The sequence below is a fragment of the Hirundo rustica genome, chromosome 7 (assembly GCF_015227805.2).
Source record: "Hirundo rustica isolate bHirRus1 chromosome 7, bHirRus1.pri.v3, whole genome shotgun sequence".
NCBI lineage: Eukaryota > Metazoa > Chordata > Aves > Passeriformes > Hirundinidae > Hirundo > Hirundo rustica.
This window is the reverse complement of record NC_053456.1, coordinates 18,831,820-18,857,818: the sequence shown is the minus strand read 5'-3', so window position 1 is coordinate 18,857,818 and position 25,999 is coordinate 18,831,820. Positions and strand designations below refer to the sequence as shown.

Genomic DNA, 25,999 nt, shown 5'->3' with positions numbered 1-25,999 from the left:
TGCATTTTATTGAACGGTGGCCCAGCTGATGAAATAATCCAGGCATATTAGTTGAGCATTGTGACATTTTAGTTACTCATTTTCCCTCAATGACTAAGAGTAACATTACAATGCACATAAAAATACGGTTTTATGGCCGCTTTATGATTGTTAGATTGATGCTCATCAAGCTGCTTTCATCATTGCGTTCATCTCAGATGTTGAATCAAACTCAGTAGTTGTGAAGTTGTTGCTAATAACATTGAGAATATGGGCACTGGTGTCTCAGTGGGCAGTTACAGAGACATGGAAGAGTATGGGGTAAGAAGGAGAAATAGAATTTTCCCTGCATAGACCAATAAGGAGGCAATCTTGTCCTTTTTGGGACATGCATATTTTGCCATCTAATTTTCAAGTGTGAGTTTGAAAGGCTGTGCTTGTTTATTGCCTCAGTAGGGTGTAGAAAATCACTTCTGCAAGTGGATGTGCTTATGTAGAGAAACAGCTATAAAAACCAGAATTGGAGTAGATGGAAAATACATGCCTTTACTCAATTTTTTTCCCCACAGGTACACTTTTAAAAATTAATAAAAAACAGCTGTGTTTCAAATAAGGACATTCATTTATTTAATTTTATGGAAAGAAATCAAATTGTTACCTGGTTCTTTTTCATCCATGTAATCATTCAGAATCATTAAGGAAAGATGCTGCTCATGAGTAGGGGTGCTGGGATTCTTTAGATTTACTTGGAGCAAAAAGGCGTTTTGAGTTGTATCGTGTTTACTCTGTGGACCCCGTCGATGTAGCGTTCTTTCAGTTGAGGACAATTGAGTTATGACATCTCAAAATGTATATGAATGCGTGGTTATTTGGTAATATAATCGTATTTCCACATAGAAAGTGTGCATAGCTGTCATCAACAGACAATTATAAATAATGAAGCAGAAGAACTGGAGAGTGTCAAGAGGGATTGAGGAGATGGCCTTCATGCTACTCATGTCCTATAAAAATAAATCAATGGGCAAAAAGATTTAACCTCACGGTAGTAAAACTGCTGTATTCTGGAAAACAGGCTGTGTAGTATTAAATTGCTTTGAGGGGGAGGTGTGCATTTCTGCCTGCATCTCTGTTTTTGAAAGCTTGGAATTGGTTTTGAGAAGCATTCTGGTATTGGTGAGGGGGGAACCCACCACACTGCTCCCCCCACAACCCACACCTGCCCTGTACCCGTGATGGTTTATAATATAGAGGGCAAGGAAAGCTTTTGAATACTGTGCTCCATTCTGATGTAAAAAATACCCTCTTAGAGGTAAATGTACTATGCCTTTTTTACAGGACTTTGTACTTAGACAAAGAAATTGATTTTAGAGTTTTCCAGGCTGCTTCTGTTGCAGAGATCTTATCACATAAGCTGAAAGCTGCATTTTGTGAAATTAAATAAAATTCCTAACCATCTTTTTTCACCTCAGTGGAAAGGTTTTTGAAGTAAGTGTTTACAGTGAGAAAAAGTGCAATAGTTATCTGGTTGTGGTTGTTAAACCTGGAACTATTTCCATCATCTCATAGAATCTGCTAAGAATCCTGTTGTATTCAGGATCTGTTTCTCTCTGGCTCTTTCTTCTCTTTCCTTGTTAGATCACCTCTGATTAAAACGAAGCACTGGAGCATTTACTCTGTATTGTGAGAAATAGGAAGAGGGTGGAGAAATCCGCCTTGAATTAGAACAGAGGATCCAGAGGGAAAGACCATTATTGAAATCTCAGCCCCATTAATTAATAATAATTCACAACAGCTTCAGTGGGACTAAAATTTCATTCCCAATCTGTGTCGATTATGAGCTCCTCTGTTTACTCCTGGGGCCATAAAATGGAAAAGGATCCAATTGTGGTTAAAGAGGAAGTGTGATTTGAATGGAAGGTGATTACTAAAATCTTCTGAAGTCTTCTACCCTGCTTGTGCTGCAAGCTTTTCCTATTTATAATGGCATAGCAGAGCTATCCAAGCAGAAAATTACGCCAGAGAGAAAGAGTTTTCTGATTATCTCTGATTAGGTTCAGTGCTAACCTTGTAAATTTGCCTGTCAGATGGGGCACTGCCAAATCACCCATAAACCTGATGTTTTACAAAAGATGGAGAGGATGAGGAAACTCCTGCACTTTTGTATTGCTTCTCTAAAAGGATTATTCTCTAAAAGTATTTTTTGCGAAGATGAATCTAGGCTCTTGGATGAGAGCTACTGAGCTACAATTTAGTGTTACATTAATTACTATGTAAAAGTGCTTTGTGTTCATGGATTTGTGTATTTATGTGTATGGATTTATAAGGCCAGCAAAGGTCCAAATCCCTGAGGTCTGTCCTGTTTGAAGGTAGTGTAGCTTGGATTGGTCTGTGGAAGTCAAAGCAGGGCTGTGTGTAAGCAAATGTGTGAGTGTTACCCTTTCCCCTTTTTTATCATCTTCATATTCTGTTGTCAGCTTTGTTGATCTTTTTCATAGCCAAAGATTTTAATTTTTAATAAAGTAATTGCCGATGAAGTATTATAGTAACACTATATGTATTTAAATCTAAATAGGCATCATTGGGGGGGGGCTGTTATATTTGCATATGCCCTATCAAATGTTTAGGCAACATAAAGAGTTTGTGCTGAAAGTCATAGTACTGAAGTAAATTTAATATTCCTTCCCTTTTCTGGTGTGAGCTCAAGGCCTAAAAATACCCTTTGGAAGAGTACTTGTGACGCGCCAAGCTGGTGTCAGTTTACACTGAAGACAGCTTTTGGTTGCAAACAGTTATGGCCAAGTGAATCAAACATTCTGTTTCAGTCCAGGAGAGTAAAGAGTTTTGCTTTCCAGATTAGAGTGTGTTAGATGTGTGTCTTTAGTGTTACAGAAGAGCGCCAGTGTTTTACTTGTGATGAAATTGGCATTTTGAAAATGCTTGGTACCCTTTTGGTTTAGTGAGGAATATAGTTTGAGATACTGAGACATGCAGATAATATATTCTCCAAATTATTAGAGGCAAAGGGTGTTCTTTAGCCTAAGTTTAAATTTTGGCTAATAATTGTAAAAGGCTGTTTTATTGCATATTTGAGGTTTTGGTGAGGCTACCACTTACCAAGTATATTTTCTTACACCTTTATTATGTTAGTTACTGCCAAGGCAATGCATAGAAGAAATTATTTATATCATAATATTTTGTAACTGTAACTTTTATTTTGTGTTTTTGTGGGTTTGTGTAAGCCTTTTCCAGAGCTGCTCCAGCTGGGGTCTGCTCTGCTCTCTGGAGTGGCTGAGCTCTTGCACTGAGGTAGCCCAGAGGCTGATCTCTATGTGCCATGGGGTGCTGGTTGTGTCTACAGAGTGCAGGTGGGAGGGGTGTGGATGGACCTCCAGGACATGGCCTGGATGCAGTCTTGCTGCTTAGCCTGTGCTCATTATTTATTCAAAGAGGAGAGGAGAATATTCTGTGGAGCAGGGTGACAAGTGCAGCATTGCCAGTAGATACAGGGAATGCTGATACCTCCTGGGTTATATTTAGACTGTAAGTGCCCGAGAACAAATACCTGGACCCTGCACCAGCACGTTTCTCTTGTACATTCTCTTATTTTCACTCAGTGGTTTCAGCGCTCACTTTGTAGGGAGGAATGTGACTGTAAAAACCTCAGGGTGACAACAAAGATCCTGATAAAGTATTTACTACATCCTCGAGGTGTGTGCATCTTTTTGTGCTGCTCTTGCTTGTTTATATGCTGTCCTTGCTACCTATCTAGAAAGTACAGGGCGGCAATTTCCTAAACAAACAAAACTACTACTTCACACACTGACTTAATTAGTGGCCTTTGATTTTTCCAAAAATTACATCAGTTATTGTTCAGCTCTCCACAGTATTTCTTTTTCTGTCCCAGTTTGTAGATACATAAAACTGTTGTGAACCTTGCAGTTCACAAAATACTTTTTCCTCTGTTCTGAAATGTTATTTTTTTACAAGTGGATTTATCTTTTTGTCTGAGTTCACGCATCCCAGCCCTTAACTTGAGATGAGCGAAATGTGAGGCATTGGGCCCCTTGTTGTGTTTCTCTAATCCTCCCTTGCCTTTGCTTTTCCATGGACAACTTACTGTCTAACGAGGAAATCTCCGGATGCTGTGTTGTGGTTCATGCAGAGCTGTATGTGCAGACTCTTCTCAGAACTTATAACTCCTGTTGCTTGGAAACTGCCCCTTCTAGAAAACCATTGCAAAGCTTGCTCATGGCTTTACACGATTTAGTTCTTGATAGTCAGCCCTGGTGCAGCTACATTATCCACTGAGCAATTCCTAAATGTTCTGTACAACAAACTCCCCCAGGTCTGACTTACTCCAGCCGTGATTTGTGGGTGTTAAATCTACTGCTGTAACTGTGAAAAAAATCTAGCAGGGCTTTGATATCTGAAGAGTTACGTGGTGGAAAAACCCAAACCCATTCTTGTAGCTGTAAACCTGACTGGTTCTCTCTTACAATATTGAGCTTTTGGTATGTCTGTGCTGTGTTTTTCTTTTCTTGTCACCTCTGAACTTGCGTTTTTCTTACTAGACCTGATTTCTGTTTGTCTGTCAACACAAATTAAGCTAATGGAGCAATACTTGAGAAAATAAATGTGTGGAATTTACGATTTGTTACTGCTTCTGAAGGCATTTGAAGAAAACAAGCCAAAAGCATTTCAATCGTGTACATGCTCAGATCTCAATGAGAGCCTTTCAAAAGCTTCTGTTGGAGGCAAGTATGCTTGCATGTTAACATTAGCTAATATAAATAGGTAACAAACTGAAAATTAGGGCTTCTACTGCTTATCTAATGATCACAATCCTTGTCTGAGTCACAAAAGAAATCTCTTAACTCTGAAAATATTCTTTTTATGCTTAAATGCAAAATTATTGCCTTCTGGAGAGGATTTCAGACCTGATTTGTTCTTGTAGAACTGACTCATATTACTGTCTGGTAAGTTAACACTCAGATTATTTGTATATAATGTGGAGATATTGGCAAATCTAGGAACAAGGATAGAAATGCACTTCACAAGATACAAAATGGTACCTATATCCATTCCACTGTAACAATCAGGCAGGTGAGTCTAAGTTACTGGTGTATGCCATTTACATTTCTATTACTTCTTTCTGTTGTGTATGTTTTTTCAAGCTAGCATGGAAGAAATTTTTCAAGAAAAAAAATGAAGTAAGCTTTAGTAATTTTACCTATTGGGAGCATATTATCTTGAGGAAATGTAATGTGGTTTATGGTTAAATTAGGTCTGTGTTATAATTTAAATTTGGAATATCAAACATGTAATTTTGGCCTAAATGCAGTGATCTGAATTTATTGGAAAAGGTTGTTAGAGTTGTGGGAAGAAGACAGAATGTCTACTGCTCTTCTTGAAAATGCTGCTTTTCATCATGGTGTGGGTCCTGATATGATTTAAACTGCAGTTTCACAAATACGTACTTTCAGACCTGTTAAGATAAATCAGTTGCCAATTGTCTAATATGTTGCAGGCAGCTGAAAATCCCACAGATGATGATGTCTCACCCATTGTGAATTATTGCTTAAAACAAATACATGTCCTGTCATTACAGCAAACTGAGAATAAGCATGCAAATTAGAAGCAGTGGTGTAATTTCAGAACATGTTTCTTTTTCTAAAGTTGTGTTGTCTGACGTAGGCTTCAAAGAAATGAGTATTTTTGTCATCTGTAGCGTATCACTTCCACTAAAATTTCTGCAGTTCCAGAGTTTTTTGTCTAGTCCTTGTATGTAAGGCTCCTTTGTTCCTTCTTCTGTCCAGAGGTTCTTCACCTGTGGGGGGTGATGATACAATGTCCTCTTTGCTTCCTGTCATTGAATGGTTTGGGTTGCAAGGGACCTTTAAAAGGTCATCTAGTCTGACACTCAGTCTTTGATTAGATCAGGTTTTCTTGCTCTCCAAAAACTGCACAACTAGTAAAGGTAATACCTGGGAAAGGGCAGTGCTGTTTGCCCTAATCTCTCCTCATGAGCTTGCGCCCATCCTCATAGTACTTGCTGAGGAAAAAGCAAATGTTTACCAGTTTATATCTGTATTTCATGTCCATGTTGCCAGCCAGCCATGTACATGCAAGAACAGTTTTCCAGGTGCATTTTTTCTGGTTTTGCATTATATTAAGCATTTTCTTCACTTAAACAAAATGCAGCTTTACAGAAATGGTGATGCATTAAAAAAAAAAAAAAAAAAGTAAATTGTTAGGGGCTATTGAAATGAAACACATAGAAAAGAAAACAATGAAATTATTGCTGGAAAGGGGAAATATGGCTAGGTGATAGTAGTAACACTGACAATTCATATGATTTTTAGTTTACTTACTGATATGTCTGTCCCAGCATTCAAATAAAATGTAATGTACTCCTTTGAAGTGATATATCTCTGATGTTTAGCAGAAGATAAAAGTGCGAGCTTGTTTTCAATGACATTTCACACAGAGCAATTTGAAAACCATGAAAAAAAAATTTAGAAGCATTTCATTTTAAATGTTCAGGAAATAGATGATTTGTCACAAATGAGGTAAATTTGTCTGCTGAAGGTTCACTCTCCTTAGTTCATGCAAATTTTAAAATGGAACATTTCGGGCCACTGTGATCTTTTCTCCAATTTAAAATGTGCTCTTCCCCAGTGTAAACTTGGTACCAAAGTGTAACCAAAGTTCTTGCAAGGTTTTTGCCTGCTTATGCTAGAAAGCTTTCCTAATATTGCTGCTACAGAGTGTGATGATCATTATTGCCCTACAGATTTTGTTTGGCTGTCTGTTACAGGTGTACTTTGCTGTGGTACTTCACGGGCTAGACATTTTTCTACTTGTTGACTTTAGGGGATTTTGGGTATTCCTGTAGTTCAAGAAAAGAAACAACAGTTCAAACCTTAGATTGGCTAGACTAGAGGCCTAGATATTTCTAAAGCTATTACGTATGCTTGTGTACCTTCTTATGTCTCACATTTCAGTAAATGACTTTCTCCTGAAGGACAACAGTAATCATCTCACACTAGGTAAATTGCACACAACCAGTGGGGGTTTTTTGGGAAAGTAAGGGTAACCCATTTACATTTATTTAGTCTGATCATTCTTCTAGGCATATGGCTGGATATATTGTCTCCAACATTCACCTGTCTCTGAGATTCAATTATACATCAATATCTGTCATGTTAGGCATATTGTCTTGTGTGAATGGTGGTTTGTTAATTGATAAGCCGCCAATAAGTGTTTTGTCAAATACTGACGTGCAAGGTTCAGTTTATTTTCCTATAGATGCTACATGTTCAAAGTCCTTTTTAATGGAATCTGTGAACCTCTGTGTAATTTATTGTACCAATTAACACAAGCCAATACCTTTGCAAGTAATTAAATCAGTTTAAAAATGTTGCACAACTCACCCATCTGTTTGAAGTGATGTCTAAATTGCAGTATAAAACAATTTAGAAAGTATACTTCCATAACCTCTACTTCTGTGACAGCACCTGCTCTGTGTGCATGTATATTCCCATATTAAACAATGTAATTTTAATTACATGCTGTATATATTCTTTATTCTAGCCCATTAGTTTTATCCCCATGTGTGGAAATGCTGAATCCAAGAAACAAGACGGTAAATAATACTGCCTTTTAATGACCAATTAAAGCAGCCTATCATCAACCTTGGCATTAGCTGTGTTACAAATTCAGCTATGCTTAGAATAGAATAGTAGACTCTACTTTTACTTGGGAAGTAGAGTCAGCCTCATCCTTACAGGATACCACTCTCCAGAAGCAGCAATTCATTTCATAACCCATCCTGCCAAAGTGACGGCAAACATAACACAAAGCCCGAGTGCACCTTGCGCAGTTTGTCCTGAGTGATCTGGATCTTCTTGTGGCCATTGGGAGGGGAAATGATGTTCTGTGTAATTCACTAGCTGCATACTTTTAAAAGTCTGGGTATGTAGGCAGCTGTTGGGGAATCCCATGGCACGGGTAGCTGGGGTGGAAGCTGCAGATTGAGCTCTGGTGGGAGACAAGAGGCCGGGGGCTGCCGGCTCCACATGACAAAGGCAGGAGGGCGGTGTGGCCAGGGAATGGACACAGGGACACAGCAGGGGCTGAGACTGCCCTGTGCTGGGGCTGTCAGGGGATCAAAGGCCAGGGGTTCCTTTCTGGCTCCAGCTGTTTGTGTTATCCCGGTCCCAGCTGTGCAAGTGTGGCCTTGGGAGTTCGGCTGCCAGAGCCGCGGGAATGGGCACACTGGGAAGTTTCCTTTACAACACCTACCATGTCCATAGCTGCTGTAGCCTTGTAGACTTAGTCCTATTCCAGATACTAGCAGAAGTTCATTTTCTGCTTTAACTGTGATAATAGTGAGATAAGCTGTCCTGTCCGGTGAAAAGAATCCCGTAATGCAGTTTTTGATACCTCCAAGACAGTGACACAGAAAAGTACTGCTGTGTTCAGCCTTCATGCAAATGCTCTCGTTACAGATTCCCTTTCAGGTGTCTGACTATTAGGCTGCTATCCTGAGGTACCTAGAGGTCCCATTTCTCTTTGAAGAAAGATGTTATGTTAGAAAATAGGCCAGAGAAAGGAATTCTTAAAGAAAAAAGGATGCTTGATAGATGCAGATAAGGTAGGTGTTTGCCAGCACACCTCAAGTTTGGGGCATTTGCTTCACCCAAATAAAAGTTGTCTGCATTACAAAACCACTGCAATTAATTCTGTCCAGCTTGTTATGTAATGCTGCCTTTGCAGGGCAAGTGCTCAAGGATAAATCTTGCATGACAAATAAATGCCTCTTGCTCTTGGCTCTTTCAGGTGAAACAGAGGTATAATGTAGATTCAGCTAATGTGCAGACCTAGCAGAAAAATGGATTTTTTTCTTGTGTTAGGCAAGTCATCCGAGGAGATACTTGACACAACTTAATTGCTGGTGTGGGTGAATAAATAAGGTACATTCTTCCTTTTTTTTCTCCCCGGATGACTCTTCTTCTTCCACTTCATAAATTCATATTTTTAACAAGAGAAAAGGAAGGAGATGCTATTCAGTACAATGTTCCATGTCACATCGATCTCCTTTTTTTGATGCCTTACTGCTATAATAATTCAGTGTCAGCACTTTAAAGAAGGTTTTCTACATATTATTTTCACTTAAGGCAGTGCAAATTTCTCTGGAAAATCTATGAGAATCAATTACATAAATGAGAAAATAGAATGCTTGTAATTAAGATAATCAAGCTACATGAAATCTACCCTACTAGTGCTAATATCTGTATATCTCCAAGCTGTCTATTAATTAAACACCATGTAAGTGCTGCAATTAGACTCAGGCTGCTTTGGTGGAAACAAGAGAGATGAAAACGATTGGAGGGATTTTACTGTATGTGAAACTCTTGGACGGTTTAAAGCATCTCATTATGGTTTTTAAGGTTGCTGTGTTGCTGCAGACTCCTGGGATGCCTGAGGACTCTTTTGCAGGCTTCAGCTGTTTCTGGAACAGGTGACCCAAGGAAGTACACTTTGGTTTGCAAAAGCTACCTTTCTTAGGGGTGGGTTTATTTTCCCCTCCATTTCATGAATGAGTTTTGGATATTGAGCTCTAAAGCCTGTGAAAAGAGGTTAAATACTTAGCTCTATGTAGGAAACTGCAAAGGGTAGAATGGGGAGAGATGAATTTTTCTGATATTCTTACAAGACAAGGGACATCTTCCTACCTTTGTGTTATTTTGTTTTTTGCTTTTATTTTGATATCAGGACCCTAGAGTTGCCCAGACCTTCCTGAGAGACAAAACAGTATCTTAAGATATTTCTGTCTTGGGAGACAATGGCTACATGAGACTTACTGGGTAATTTGTGTGTGCTCAGACTGTGATTCTTCATTTATTTTCTGGTGCTTTACAGGGTAGGGGGAAGCAAAAGACTCTGTCATGGTCACTGTGTGTCTATCAGAGACCAGGGAGAACCCCTTTCCTTTCTATGGGTGACCTGGGTGGTCACACAGCAGCTTCAAACAACCTCACTGCGGTTTTATGAGATACGAGTTTTGGGCCCTTTCTCCTTTTCTCGGGTGCATAGCTTTTGACAGCTGCAAGCCCACATGTCAAGACACCATGCAAGTAGTGGAAGAGCCGTGCTGAAGGTGTCAAAAAGCTTTGCCACCTTAGAATGGCCGAACCTGGATCTCAATGGCTGGGGATGCCAGAGCAGCTAAATGGGCAGAGCGGAGGATGAACCTATCTGCTACTGTGCCTGATATTGCCATGGCTGCATTGAAGTTCAGAAGCTTCAGATGAAGTAGTACCTCAGACCTGGGTGGACATCAGCTTGATGATGTTGTTGCACAAATAATGAGTAAAAGTAGCGTTTTGTCTTATTTTTTTTCAAATTTTAAAAAAAACCCTGCTTTTACAGCACAGTATTCTTCCTCGTGACAAATGAGCCAATTCACTGACACTGTATTTTCAGGCAATACAATTTACATTTCGAGAAAGAAGTGAAGAAGAAAACTTACAGGACACCTTCCATTTTTCACTTTTTTTTTTTATTATTTGACATTGATACAAAAAAATAGTATCTTGATTAGCAGCTTTGCTGGCAATCCCACAAAACTGTAAATAATACATTAATCTAAAAGAATGCACTCCTACAGACACTATAGATAAAACAATATGTACAGTTTAGACAAATAAATACATAGGTACAGCCAGTCATATATAATGATACACCTAAATTTCGGTTACTGTTGACAAGCTTTTCTAGTTAATTACACTCTTCATGTACAAATTGCCATTGCCATCTACATTAAAAATGACAAAAAACCCTCAAAGAATCAAAATTGATACTTAATATTATTAGGAAATGTGGAAAATGAACCTTGAGGCTTCTGTTTAAATACTCTCGTGGTTTTAGCAAAATAAAAAAGAGAAAATGCTTTTGTGAAAAAATTCCTCCTAAAGAGAGGCACTTCCCCCCCTGCTGCTTTGCTCAATGTGCTTTTCTCATATGCATTTTGGAATCAAAATGTGATTACAGTCACACTTTTGAAGTGACGAGAAGCCAGCATGTTTAACCAAGTTGTCATTTGTCCCATGCCCAGTGAAACAAAATGACCTTTAAGTAATGTAAATATTTTTTTGATTAAAGGAAGTCTCTTGGAAACATTTGTTTATTAACAGTATCCCACATGGCACAAGTGCTACTAAGTGGAAGGGAAAATTGTCCCTGTGAGTAATGTATTGCTACCTTTCCATATCCAGGTTCCAATAGTGAAACTTCAGAGCAAAGTGAAAACAATAAATCTAAGTGTAATGAGCAAATGAAATATAATACCAGAAAATTAATAGAAGTAGAAAATTAGGATTTTGTTGTGTTATTTTGAATTCACTTGACAGCAAAAGAAAAATTATCTTGTACATTCAAAAGTTAGGGCACACATGCTTAAGGCTCTTGAAACACTGGACAAATATAATGCCTCACTCAGCTCCATGCATAACAGAATGCTACATAGCAAGCAGACTGACACATATATACAGCTGAATACAGAAGAAAATGCCTTAGAAATATGTACATCAGTTTCAAGATGAACATTTACATTTCTGTTGAAGGTCTACCTATTTATAAATGGCAGGAAATACACTTTTTCAGATACTAATTTCAAGGTGTACCTTACAATTATCAATGCAGTCTACTTGTACTAGGAGAAATTCAAGGCTATCATGCTACTTGAGCCCTGAGGTATCTGGATTGGGAGCCCTGCTGTCCTCCTGGTTACTAACCAAAGGCCACAGAAGCATCAGCAGAAATAAGGCAACCAAATCCATTTGTTTGTGATTCAGAACCCCCAAATTACTGCACAGTGCAGAGGGATAGCAGAAGTGATTGCAGCCTGCGGGTTCAAATTATTACAAAATATGTTCTGGGCAGGATTGCATCTGTGCTATTTGATTTACCCAAGAGCTGGAGATTAATTCCACCCTCATTTCCATCATAAGCAAGAATATTATGGGACTTGTGTAAGGAAATCTGAACTTCATCTAGTCAGCGTGTTATATATTCACTTACGCAATTAGTTGTACCTTGGAAGTTTTGGATTTGATAGAGCATAGCAGCTTTAACAAGGACTTGATCAATAAGGGAAGGATAACTCTTAATTATGCTGCAAGAGATTTAGTGTTTTTGTAAAAATTCCTGGTGTTTTGGTTTGGGTTATTTTTATTTATGAAGGGTACACAAGCTCCTGTTAACAGTAACCCCTAGGCTGCCTGTTGAGTAGCTTCATCTTTAGATCTGACAGATTTTCTTGAGATGGCTCCTGCTAGTGACTTAAAAGTCAGGTACATTTTACCTTATTTACAAGTAGTTTCTTTTGAAATGATACTCTGCATCTGTGAACAAGACTAAGAATTTGCCACAAAACTGCAAACCTTTTAGGGTAGCATCTTCATTCCTCTGTTACTGTTGTGAAGTGCTGTGTACATATATGGCAAAATCAGGCCAAAGTTTCCCTTTAAATTCTTCTTCAGTTAATTTCTGACAACTTTATAGACATTCTGAATAACATACACAGTTAACAGTTTTGCATGTTACACATAATTCCAGTTGCAATGAATGAGACTTTGTGAGTTCTGAGGACGGTGAGTAATCTACAGCTGATAATATATCTGGTGAGTTTTGGTTTTTTGTGACTTGTTTGAGTTCTTCAGTGCAAGTTATTTGATGAACAATATTATATTTCACCTCCATGATATAATAGAGATAGCCTGAATTCATCAAAGAGTTTTCATGACATTTCATAAACATTCATATTCAAAATACATATAAGCACACTATGAAACGTGAAATAAATCTTTTTACTTGATTTCTGTTGCATGTCCAGGGGATCTCCTGACTGGGTCAGTTGCACATTGACTGTGATGAGTAAACTGAGAGTTTTAAAAGGTTTCTAAAAAGGCTAGAATTTGGATGGTTTAAATAAGTTTTCCTTAAAAGCCCTCTATTTTGCTGTGAAATTTGTACGTAATTATGTACTCTGTTGTCCAGTCAAGAGAAAATTGATTGCATTCTTTTATTGGACAAAATTTCTTTTTTCTACACTCTTAAAAATCTGTTAAAATCTTGTTCCTATATGTACTGCAGCAAAAAATAAAGCTTCCCCTTAAAAAGCTGCTTTTGTGTTATTTGTTTTTAGGTAAATAGTGCACTGACTGATGTTGAAGAAATATGCTGCTTATTGACACTTTTAGCATTCAGTATAATTACATACTGCTATTCAAGATGTTGAAAGGAGAATCCATTAACACTAGTGAGAGACATAGCCCTGCTTTAAAATGAAAAGATATTCATGCTTTTCTCATGTATTTTTTAAGATAGTTTTTCATACATCTCCCCTCTTATTTCACCTACAGATTCTACTTAATTTTTAAATTGTGTTACATATTTTATGGGCTGTTTTAGGAAGAGTAAAGAAATGGGTTATTCTGAAATAATTTTAAGAAATACCGTTTGGTGGATGAAAATATATTTCAGTGTGTGGGTTTGTTTCTAAGGCCAATGAAACTTTGATGTTCTTACCTGTCTAAATTCTGCTATAACACCATTAGTAAGTTATTTGGGAATTGCACACGTACTGTAAAATACACATGTCAAAGTAGGTATATAAGTTCAGTGCAAATGTATGCTGCTTAATTTATTATCAAGGCTCTAAATAGAGACAGTTGCAGGGTGTCAAAAGAAGAATAAAAATATGTTTGTATTTCTTCATTTCTTAGAGCCTGGTCTTATCTCAGAGGCTGGGGTGTGAATTGTTAAGCAGCTCATAATAGTTTATTACTGTTCTTTTACACACAGATGCAAGAATGGATATGTGCAATAGATGATAATATACAAAATCTGAGATTTGACTCTATATCCTTTCAGTTGGCATAATGTCCTTATGAAAAAGAGCCTGAAGTTTGTAAACCAGTAGTCAAAGCGAGAATGAAAAATCAGTCATTAAAAATCCTCTCACAGTTAATATCCCACAGTTTAACCTGTAAATCAGCAGATCACTTTGTCAAAAAATAACCCAACTCAACCAAAATTTAAAAAAAGGTATTTACATCTGTAAAAATCTTAACATCTAAGATGTTTCTTGCTGGACATGTCATTCCAAATTCTGTGCATTTCTTCTGGTGTTATCTGGTGCACCGTGATCACCCTGCGGTACCTGCACAAGCTGTAGGCCATTTTCCAGTGATTGAAGCCACTGTTCTGGAAGGGGTGAATGCCCAGCTTCCGAAGGCAGAGTCCAACGTACACATCTTCAAGATGAAGAAGTCTGGTATGAAGGGAGGTTTTGTAAATCAGTTCTGCTACATCAGCTGAAAAAATGTAGCCAGTGCCTGAACAGAAGGGTGGGTAATTGCTGTCGGGATACAAATCTCTGGGCATGTACCACTTACTGCGAACATCTCTTATTGGTCCTCCATTTATAACATAACCTGTGAAGTACCTTCTCCTTGGCTTCGTGTTAGGTTTGAGCAGCTTATAAATAAGATTGTCCATATTTACAAAAATATCACTGTCTGTCTTCATAACGTACTTTGCTTTTGAACAAAATGTTGCTACCCACCTCATACCCATCAACGTTTTTAGAGTGAGGTTATGGTAAGAGTCGATAAAATCTTCCACAATAATGTCATGAAAAATTTGGCTTTCTTGCTCTACCATTTGATTTAACACAGGATCTGCATTTTTTCCAAGAAGAAATAGTGTGGCGATTTTAATTCCTTTAAAGTTGTTTTCGTCTCCCCACGTTTCTCGAATGGCTTGCCTTGCATCAAACTCTTTGTGAGTCGTACTGATGAGAATGACCAAGAATGGGGCGCTCTTCTCACATTTGTTGGGTTCATTGATAAGGAAGTCAAAGGAATGTGGATTTATAGGTCGAGTTCTTATGTTGCCAAAGGAAACATTTTTTCTGGCTATGGATATGCTACTGACCTGTCTGTGCCCCGTGTAGGAAGAAGTAGGACGAGTTATACTTAGGTACCAAAGAGCGCTTGCCCAGCAAACTACCGTCAAAATATATAAACATGAGACCTTTGAAGCCATTGTTCCTTTAGCTCTTCTATTCCATGTGATGAACCAATAGCCTTTGTACCATGAGTGCACCTGTGTCCTGGAGAGGCAGCATATTACTAATGAAACTTGAAAGTTCGATATAGAAAAGTAACTCTGTAATCATTCATGGATCTCAAATAGGAGCTATTAACCCTGATGATACTCAGCTTTTCTTCTTTTACTAGCAGCAGCTTCCATTTCTTGGAATTTTCTGTTATTTCTGAAAAATATGAAGAAAAATTTTCCATTGCGAGACCATAAAAGCCTAGGGCATGAAAAATGAGCTTATATATGGTTGGCCATTAATAAGCTAAGTGTCTTAATGCATTTCTCAGATATTCCTTTTTTTCTCATGAGGTACCAAAATGCAAGACAGTGTCCTGGAATAGAGCAGTGTAATTGAAGTAATGCCTTTATGATTGCTAATTTCTCACAGATGGTTTTATACAAAAGAAGATAAGCAGACATAGCATGTTGAACATTTAGATAATTTTGAAAGTATATGAAAATAATTGTATGGTTTCTAGCATTTTCTTGCTTCTTAGCATTTCTTCTGGCCAATCTTTCAAAATGTGCTGTGGAACATTTAAAAATTATTTAAAGAATGAAAAATAGTGTACTTTGTTCTAGGATCGACACCATCTGTGGCAGCTATGCACACAAATACTTACAAATCTAATTTGCTCTAAATGTTAATATGTGTCCCGCTAACAAGAACATGCTTTGGTGGAAATCAGACAGAAAGGAACTGATTGGGAAAGGTACAGAAGGGAGAGATATGTGTATGCTGTCTTACCCATATAAAGATCAGCGCTCGAGCAGACTCCATAAAAGTCTAAAAATAAATTAACACAGTTCAGTTATTCTCATTGGCTTCCTTCTCTTCTCCCCCCAGACCCATCTTTCCATGAGCAAACATAATTTGTGGACCATGTAAGATAAATCACAATGGCAGCTTAGTAATGGCGACAGGCGACACTTCCCTGGATGGCGTGCAGAGAGTTGCCGCCAGGACAGGGTTCTGGCACTGGCAGTCCTATCCTGGGCTGTTCCAATCTTGCCTCCAGCATCAGGTAGTTTTGAGACTTTCCTGGATCAAGGAAATGTGTCAGCCCTGAACCTTCCATTGCTCTTGGCAATTTTGCTGGGAACCAGTTCTGTTTATCATCATTTTGTGGAAATGAGACAAGCTGCCTCAAGCCTGCCAGCTCAGTGCCGACTCTTGCAAGGCACATCAGTGTCTGGAGAGTGCCTGTAGCCCCCACCTTCCTGAGCTTTACTGTTGTGTTACTTCAGAGCTAAAGGATAGCCAGGAGCATGCAACAGAGGAGCTTTTTGCAAGAGTCTCTGAAATACTTAACATTTACTTTGGGTAGAACAAAATATGCATTCAGATAAAAAGAAAGAAGCCTTGTCTTAGAAATGTCTTCTCTGATTTCACACCGCTGCCACATTGCAGTCAGACCACCCTCTAGGCAGGCCATCGGAGTGAAAGGACTGTTAGGTACCCTGTGTCATTATTTCACACAGAGGTTTAAGAACAACAGAGAAACAACCTGAACATTTGCTAAATCTATACAGACTGTGATCTCCTTATATATTCTTATAGCTAGTACTGTCCTTATTACATGCACTTTTAATTATTTAATGACTGGAACTCACATGCTGCTCTTCCTTTCATAATGTGATTGTTTTGCCTGTTTCAGAGCTTCATCACTTTCAATTGGTTTTGTCCTATAACTGGGACAATTTAATGAGGTAGAGGTGGGCTGTGATCTCCTTCATTACTTGTCACAGGACTCAGGGTTTGCAATCTTTTCCCACCAGGCAGTACCAGCAAATTTTTAGGAGCAGTGCATTTAAGTGAGACCTTTAATTGCTCCACAGGGCTGCAGAACACAACGATCTTGGCAGGGCAGACTCATGTACATCCCTGTGAATAAATATGGCTGTGATAAATATATACACAGATGCTACTGTAATGCCCAGAGAGGGGATGTATCCTGCTTTAACAACCTGCTGTGATACAGTTCTGAGAAAGGCAAAACCCATCCCTGATCTGGTAGGTTGGTTTTGTTTCTGGCTTCACTGTGAAGCTCTGCTAATGCTCCCACTGGAAATGCCAGTGAGGAAAATCACCAAGTGTAAAAAGCCCGATGTAATGGGCTTCAATACATTATGCAAAAAGCATAACGTAATGAAGACACAAGAGTGTAAAGTCTAGAAAACTGCATTAATAAAGAAAGAAATACAGTAGTCGTGGATTGGAGCTGTCAAGCGAGAGATATATAGGTCAGTGTGTTTAATGGACTCCAGCATTAAGGTCTCACAAATAAGTGTAATATTCTGCATATGATGTATTATTTTAGGAAACTATGTATTGCATTATCTAAAAGTGTATGATGTTCTACATCTTTTCTTTCATAAGGGTTGGTGCATTAGTTACCATGAGCACTGTGCAGATTTCTGAAGGAAAGGAAAATTGTAACCAATGCCTCTTACAAACTGCAAAATTACATAAAATAGCTTTTCAGTCCAGCGATGTCATGGCTGTGATATCCAATCTTGTGTACTCTGAAAGGATGAGAAGCAATAAAAGCCTTACTCCATTTTGAAGAAAGATTTTGAGCTGTTGTAGGGAATTTTTTTCTCAGTTATGAAATCTATGTGTACTTGTGTGGGATGAATACTTCTTATATTGGCCCTTGAAATTCTGTCGCTTGAAACAAATTTATCTTTTTCTGTTGTATATTTTGTTGTTGTTGTTGTTTACTTTGCCTTTTTTTAAAAAAAAAAAAGAGCTGAGATGGTGTGCTTTTGTTTGGGGTGTTTTGCACCAACCATGTAGAGTTTTTGAGTGAAGTGCAGGTGAAGTGGTTAAGAGTGAGCAGGCTGTGGTTTTCTTGATGAGTGAAATTTTAAATTTACTTATTTTCTAGGAAGAATGAGCGGCCGACCAAAATGAGAGCTCATTCCTCTTCCAGCTCTTGTGAGGTGAAGATGTAAACATTAAAGTTCATGTTCCTTCTTTACTTGAGCTTTGTGCTATACAGGGGGAAGACACTTGAAAGAAAAGAGCATAGGCAAAATTGGCAGTGTAAATGCAATACCAGATTAACTGAGAAGTCTTGGTCTGTAATTTAGGTGAGATTATTTTTGCCTCCTGGACTGATCCTGCTGCCTCTGTAGTATCACAGAGGGTTGGATAAGTAGCTATATTTGTATTTTTTTGGCCACAGGGCAAATGCCCTTACATATTATTTCTGGTAACAATGGTCCTGCCCAGTAATTTCAATAGCGTGTAGCTTGCTTGAACAGGAACATGCATAGCTCGATCAGGCAGGGAAATATGAACTAAGCAGTGAAATACTTACTTTGTGATGTTTTTGCAGTTGAGAATTTCTGAGGTTGCCAAATTCTATTACTAAAGATGATGCTAACTAATCAAGATCCTAAACAAGCACTTAACTCAGTCTCAGCTGCAACGCAGGAATAATTCTAGGGATTTTGCAAAATTATTCGCAGTATTGATGTCTGTGACAGGAAATATTTTTCTTATCATGTGTTTGTGAACCTGAAACAAATTTACAGCCTTGTGGGACTTGTATATCAAGGATGTGAATTATAAGGAATGAAATCAGAGTGCAAAATTAATGCATTCAAATTATAGTTATTTTAAAAAATTGGGTTAATTACTCATTTGGAAAAGAGGGAAAATAAAATATGTGAACTAAGATCACTGTGAGCAGAATAATGACTGAAAGCACTTCAATGCCCACATTACTGTACTTCCTTTAGCAGTTTGCCCAGAAGTTGTACAGAATATTTTTAACCTCGTCCGTAGTAAATATTTCTAAAGTTGCCTTCTATATTTAAGTGTGTAGCAAATTTCATTTAGATATTGTATTTTAGTCCTAATGATGCATTCAGTATGTCATCACTATAAGGATGACTTTTTTTTCAGTTATGATATGATCTTCTTTAATTTGCAGTTGAAATTTGAAGACCTAACCAGGAGGATATGGGTTGTCACAGGGAGAGTGGAAGGCTTTTATCAGCTTTGGATTTTGTTTGTTGGAATTGACTATATCACATTCAGAGACAATTACACAGCAAAGGAAAGTGTTGCCTCCTTCCCATTCTTCTTTGGAGTGAAAGAAAGCTTTCTAACAGGGCAGTAACAATGTTTAAGCTCTTGGATCATTGTTTTAAAAATTGTTTTAATTCAGTCTGTCCCTTTTTCTCACCTGGTAGCCATACTAAAAGTAATAAAAGGCTCAAACATTGAGGATAGACAGCTGCAAAAAGCAAATGTTTAGCATCGTGTTTCCGTACTGTGACACGAAGTTGTGCATTTAATTGCTCTACTCACATCTCATGCTGTGCAAGGCAGAGAAGCCACCCAGTCAGAGCAGGGAAAGCTGTACCATGTAACTTTGTAAGTAATTGTCTTGATGAGGACTGTATTTGCAGCAAACCTTTCATGAGCTGACTGCGCAACAAGAATAATCCTCCAGATAATGAGCACTTTTGAGAATCCTGTTAACTGTTCATGGGCAATTTTCAGGCAGATGCTAAATGAGTTCAGCAAACGTTACGCATCAGCAGCAATATTTTGCCAATATTTTGCAATGCTGCTGTCTCTGCTGAGAGGCTGTTGATCTTTCAAGAAAGCCTGTCCTGTGTAAGTGCGGTTGCATTAATGTATCTAGATCGCAGTGGACGCCCGTGATGGAAGCCACAGCTCTTGGAGCCTGGCTGGTTGTCATAGTTGTAATTGATGTCATGTCACTACTGCTGAGGGAGGTGCTGAGTCCTGGGGATGACCCTGGCTGAGAAGCCAAGGGAGATTACAGCTGTTCATCCTGACACCCAGGAGTCTGTTAGGTAGAGCACAACTGAGTCAAATTAACACTGTGCATCTCTGCCAAAATGTACCTTTTTCTTTCCCTGGAAAAAAGAGGGAATGCAGCTGCTAAATTATGTAGCAAATGTAGCAAACTCTGATTGTTTTCCCTGAAGAGACGTTTTTGTAAGTTATCTATGATCATGGCTCTCATCTGTATATAGACCAAGATGCTGAAATGTCTTCACCATTTATGAAACCCTTGAATTACCTAAGGAAAAGTCTGTGATTATTACCAAAACTTGTTGAGAAGATAATTATACTGAACATTAAGAACACATCTACATGGAAATCTGGGAATCTGTTATGTTCTAGGCTGTATGTTTTCATCCTAATTTCTGGAGGAAATTTTGGACAGATGGCTCAGGTGATTTAGCAGAAGATTGCAACCTCCTTTCTGGGAACTTAATTTAAAGTTTCTTAAATATTCTAAATGCTTATTCTGCCTGAGTTTAATGGATCTGAAACCAAATCAATGCTGCAAAGAAAGATCTTTTTTCTCTATAACACTGTGGAAAGACGCTGTAATAGATGCAGAAGACAGTCTTGGGCTGAAGGGAGGAAAGTACAAGCATTCATTTCAGCTCCATGTTGTTTAGAAAAATGAATTCTTCTATTTGGAAGGTTCATAGCTTTCATATGTTAGAAGGGGCTGGCTTCCCTTTTCTTCCTCAAAGACAATGAGGACAAATATTTTCCAAATCACTCTTTGTTTACAAATATATTGATGATAGGCTTTACCCTAGGCAGCACCTGATGTGAAAGCAAGTATTTGCACAAGTGCAGATTTCATAGTAATAGTTCTCTTTTCCTGAATGCTGATTTGCAGAGAGTTTTTATTGTAGTTCATCATTAAATTGAAGAATTGATCCCTGGAAATAAATGTGGTATTTATAAATTATTTTTCAGTATTTACTATCTGCTCCTAATGTGATCAAAAGGGAAGAATGTGCTGTCCATTAGGGAATCTTAGCAGAAGCTTCTATAGGGAAAATGAAAGTTACAGAATTTTCAGCAAATGTGCGTGGGAAACTTCCCTGATCTTTAAAGAGCTACTGTTGTCTTTTAAGAGTTAAATGTTGTCTACATCAAAGTAAATCTATCTGACTTTCCTTTATTTTCCTTTTTTGTTTTTTTTCAATGAAATCTATCTCTATAAAAATGGGATTTTCTCTTTGTTTTGAAGAAGTGCTGGAACAGCCCACATAAAACAACTAAACAGCAATTTCATTGCTTTCTTTCTCATGTTTAAGAACAAATCATGCAATTTTTTTTTTTTTTTTTTTTCAGCAAAGTAATTTACAAGTTAAAAATTAAACAGTGTCCACCATGACTAAGCTGTGAAGTAAAATTTTCAACTGCAGACAATGAAACTGTTGGAAAAAATATTTAGGAATATTTGGACTAACAAACCCACCATATTTACCATGACTGAGGGGAATGGGATACATTGCTTGTTGGGAATTATGAACTTGGCATGAAGGACCATTCCTTTGCTGACATTGTATAGATTTGGGATCTCAGTGTTTGAGGAACTCTTCCCTCTGGCTTGGTTTGTGCATCAGGAGCATTATAGCTATAATTTCCCTTCAAGTTTTTCCGCTCAGGAAGTATTTTCTATGCTGATTTTTCTCCCCTTGCCTTCTCTGAGATAATCAGGGGGGAAAAAAAGTATGATTTTGTAAAATCTCATGTTCGCTTGACATTGAGATAGGGTTTTATCCCATTTGGCACATCTCAACATTACATTTTCAGTAACCCTCTTTCTGTTTTGGTCATATCTTAAAACCAAGTTTCTCTGTCACAAACGTATAACGGCTGTGACCACTTAGTCACTGGTGGTATCACACAGCTGATTCCATGATGAGAGATGAAAGGACAGACCAGACTGACCCAAGCACTGTCTGTACAATAGATTTCTAAAGTTTTAGCAAATCAGCTGTGCTTGGTCAGATACTAATCTAGAATGGTTATAAATTAGATTTTACTCAACTCAAAATAATACTAGAACTAGAATGCCAGTCAGGTGTTCTGTTTGCTGTAATGCTGATTGCAGGTGATTTACCTGGAGCCAATGTATGGGAGTTTTGCTGCTGTCTTTAGTAGAAGGCGTTTTAAGCATCTATCGTTTGCACTAACTAAAAGGGAGAGAAAAGAAATTAGAAACAGAAATTGAAAGAGCACAATATTTTAAAGCAGGAATCTTCTTATTTTCTTTATCTTTTCTTTTCAATCACCCATGAGATGTCAGGGGACAGATCTGTGCATTTTTCCCCATGAATGCTTTTCAGAAACAAATTGAAAAAACATTTTGTGGCTTCATGTTGTGATAGGTGATTTGTGATTGCATCAATCGTGTCCTGTTACATCAGTATTGTGTCCATTGCATTTCAGTAGGGTTATAAACTGCTGCAAATAAAATGTTTCACTATGGGTTACCATAGCCACAACTGGTATTTTTTTCAGCTATTGCACTGTGTTCTAGTGTGAAATCTCACAGCAAGGTTCCTTAGCTCATGTCACCACCAAATTGTTTACATTTAGTGAAAGTTTAGGACAAGAAAAAAAGACAACAAGCTTTCAGTTTTTTAAAAGAATTTCAAGGGGGAAAACCTTTAGAAATGCTTTAATATAGAATTTTTGTTACTCATGAAACAATTGTATACAATTTAACAGAGTCCATATCTTAAGTTACCTTTAAGTAAGAGTGTTTGAAATCAAGTGTACTGCTGGTTTTGTCTTAACCTTCTTAAATGACGCTATTATATTTCCTTTGCATTCCCAGTGATGCCTGTGAAAATGTGGTCTGAGTTATGACACCAAGAATAGATGACAGTGGTCTTGATTATATAAAGGCCTACCCTAGTGTCACTGCTTTTCTTGATTAATCTTTGTCGATAAAGGAGGAGTAACAATGACGTGAAGACCACAACACCTGAAATCACAGTGTCTGTGGTGATAACTCATCAAACTGGATAATGAATCTACTTGCCATAATTCACATGCTCTTGGGGGCATCGAAAGAAAAATACAAACAATTAAAGCTTTTGGATTTACTGAGAAAAGTCCTAAAATAGTTTTGAGCCTGCCCATTAAGGTATCAGTCATGATGCTTGAGGAATTTGGCTTTTAACTTCATCAAAATGGGGGATGGTAGAGGCTGGAAACAGCTATGTATAAATGCATTGTTATAAACTCTTATTGATAGTCGATAACTGGAGGGATTCTACAGTATCTCAGGTGCACCTGTACAATACCTGTATTTATTGTAATTGTTATGTATCTTCACATGTGATGGTTGGAGACATCTTTCTTTTTAAGGCTGAAAAGTAGCTAGAATTCATGTTATTTTCCCTTTTTTTTTTCCACTGCAGTGAGGCTAGAAAATTTCGTAATTAGTGAATTTAGCCGATCATATTATAGCGTAGATTCAACTTTTCTGTTTAAGGAAAAGGTTAGGTATTGTCAGATGTCCAAGGAAATTGTTGGATACTGTGACACTGTGTCTATTTGGGCTTTTTTTCTTTCTTTTCCCTGGAAACATTCTTCATGTTGAGGAGGTCCCAGAGCCTCGACCTGACCACACATGAACAGATTGCAATACAGGTTTTTTTCATGTTTACATTGCAGTAATTAATGTGAAGCTATGTTGTGAAGCATTTGTCCCCATGAGCTCTTTGTAAGTCAAGCTTCAGGTTCCTAATTCCCATTGCAAAGTTGTGATAAATTTAATACAGTCTGTTGCTTTTAAAATCACGTCTCTTACAGAACTATAACTTAAAAAAACCCCAGACCAAACAAATGACTTTTATTGTCAACAAACAAATTACTTATACTCAGGTATGTGAAAACCTTTCCTAGACATGTGCTTTTTTCTTTTTCTTTTTGGCTGTTGGTTAGTCACGACTGAGATGCCTCAGTTTATTGGTGCTCTCCTGGTTGTGGCTTTCTGAAAGCATTGCCCTAAGTCTGGCAGAGACGAGCGGTTTCAGCTGTAACGGGGGGCTGCCTGTGCCCCCTGCCCTCCTCTGCCCCATGTTCCTGGGGGCTCCCTCCCACACAGCTCCAGCTGCCACACCGAGCACCGGCGGCTCCGCCTGCGCCTCCCGAGCGAGTGACCTTGCAGAGGAGGGATAGGCCTGTTGGGAGAGGGGCACTCGCTCTTTGACTGAAAAGAAGTGGAGTTATTGCCTTGGATGTTTGCTTTAAATACCCGGAGTGGCGCTTTTCTGCGCCAGTGTTGGTGTGGCCACTGGCCAGCGTCGGTGCTCACAGGCCTGGTGACCTCAGCACAGCCCAGGGCCAGCGCTTCCGGCTCTCAGCTGTATATAATCACCTTTGAACAAAGAAACAAGTTTCTTTCCACTTTGTCATAACTAAATGATGGATGAGGTTTTACTCAAACCTAAATCTAAACCTACTTTTATTGGGGATTGAACAAGAAAAAAATTCTGCTGCAGAGGAGAGGGCATTGTTTTTGCAAAGCTGTTAACATTTGAGAGCAAGCTAGCATCAGACTCTTTCAGCTAGCACATATGGAGCATTTCACAGACATGACCCCAGACTATTTGTCAGCATTTAGTTTTCTGAAGCTTGCAGTTGAATAGATGGTGGGGCAGTGTTACACTTAAATGTTCACTCAACACAAGGGGGCATATCTCTTGTGGCATGATTTTAAAATGGGCTCATAATAACTGGAGTTTTTTGGATGAATCAAATAAAGAAGTGCATGCTGTAGTTATTCAGTAATAATGTATTCTGGTGAATCCGTGTGAGTAAAACTGTCCTAATTCTTCTATGATATTTCGAAATTGTGTCCTCATCTGAGACACAAGCTTGAAATATACTGTTTGGGATCATAAATGGGTTGCTGCCTCCTTAGCTAAAGTGAAAACTCATTCTGGGTTATCAGCTATGCCTACCTAGTCCACTCTCTTGCTCGGAAAATGGTTTCTTTATTTTTCCAGTGTATCTCCTTTATGAAAATTGTGAAAACTGTGTGTTAATATAAGTGAAAGAAGCTTGGGTATCTCTGTAGAAAGCAACCAGTTAACAGCTTGCCCATTTGTGGTCAGATCAGATTTTAACTTGACTCCAACGAGAAATGTTAAAATCAAAAAACTGAGGAAGTTTTCTTGCAAAGTATTATTGATTAATATTTTGTAAGAATTTCTTTGTTAATAATTCTTATCTCCCAGCTGGGCAGAATATGGCTGATAATCTTAGGTATCTGATAAAGCAGCAGGAAGAATTACATTTTGGTAAAGAGTAAATCTGAATTCTTGTTTCAATTTACTTTAATCACTTACATCATTAGAGATGTCCTTCATATGTACTTTAAAATCTTTCACTAGGGAAACATAAATTTCAGATGCCAGATATCTCTGTGAGCAGTCAGGAATACTAACTGATTTCTTACATCTTTTGTCTGTGGTCATTGTTAATTAGGGGTATTTGCAATGACTGGTAACTGGGAAAATAGCTAAACAAACTTCTTCCTAATGTTTGTGCATATATGTTTGTCTCTCTGTCACTAAATGCAACAAGAGCCATTTCTGTGGGCTCATTATGCTGATATCACATTGTGCTTTCTCTTTATCCTCTTGTGACTAAGGAAGAATAACCAGAACTTCCCAGAATAATTGGAAACTGTTTAGTTGGCTTCTCCACCTGTAATTGCATTGTCTGTATTGGGCTGATGTAGGTATAAATGTAGACTCATTTTTCCATACTGAAGGATGTCTCAAGACAAAGAACTGTTATATAAAAGATGACCTCAAGTATATTCAGGATTGAAAAGCAGGGAAAACAGTCTTGCTCCTCTGTATTGACTCTTCCTGAAACTCTGCTGTGGCACAGCTAAAGTGTGTGATTGCAGGGCTGCTCCAGAGAGGATTATGCAGCAACTTGGACACCATGTTGCTCAGTGTTTTCTGTTCTGACTCCTGGCCGTGCACAGGACTCTCCCAGAGTCACACACAGCATTGTCCA

General features: G+C 38.2%; 1 protein-coding gene across 3 annotated transcripts in view; it reads right to left on the bottom strand.

Annotated features, from left to right (window-relative positions):
• Positions 1–10,552: 10,552 nt before the first annotated feature.
• The window catches only part of B3GALT1 (beta-1,3-galactosyltransferase 1), a 178,864-nt gene continuing 163,417 nt past the window's right edge, over positions 10,553–25,999 (bottom strand). For all 3 annotated transcript variants that reach the window (XM_040070113.1, XM_040070112.1, XM_040070114.1), the window contains 3 exons: positions 22,074–22,146; positions 15,899–15,937; positions 10,553–15,322 (listed from right to left, as the gene is read on the bottom strand). In XM_040070113.1, the coding sequence (XP_039926047.1) occupies positions 14,113–15,093 (981 nt within the window). In that variant the 5' untranslated portion in view covers positions 15,094–15,322; positions 15,899–15,937; positions 22,074–22,146 and the 3' untranslated portion in view covers positions 10,553–14,112. The remainder of the gene's footprint in view (positions 15,323–15,898; positions 15,938–22,073; positions 22,147–25,999) is intronic.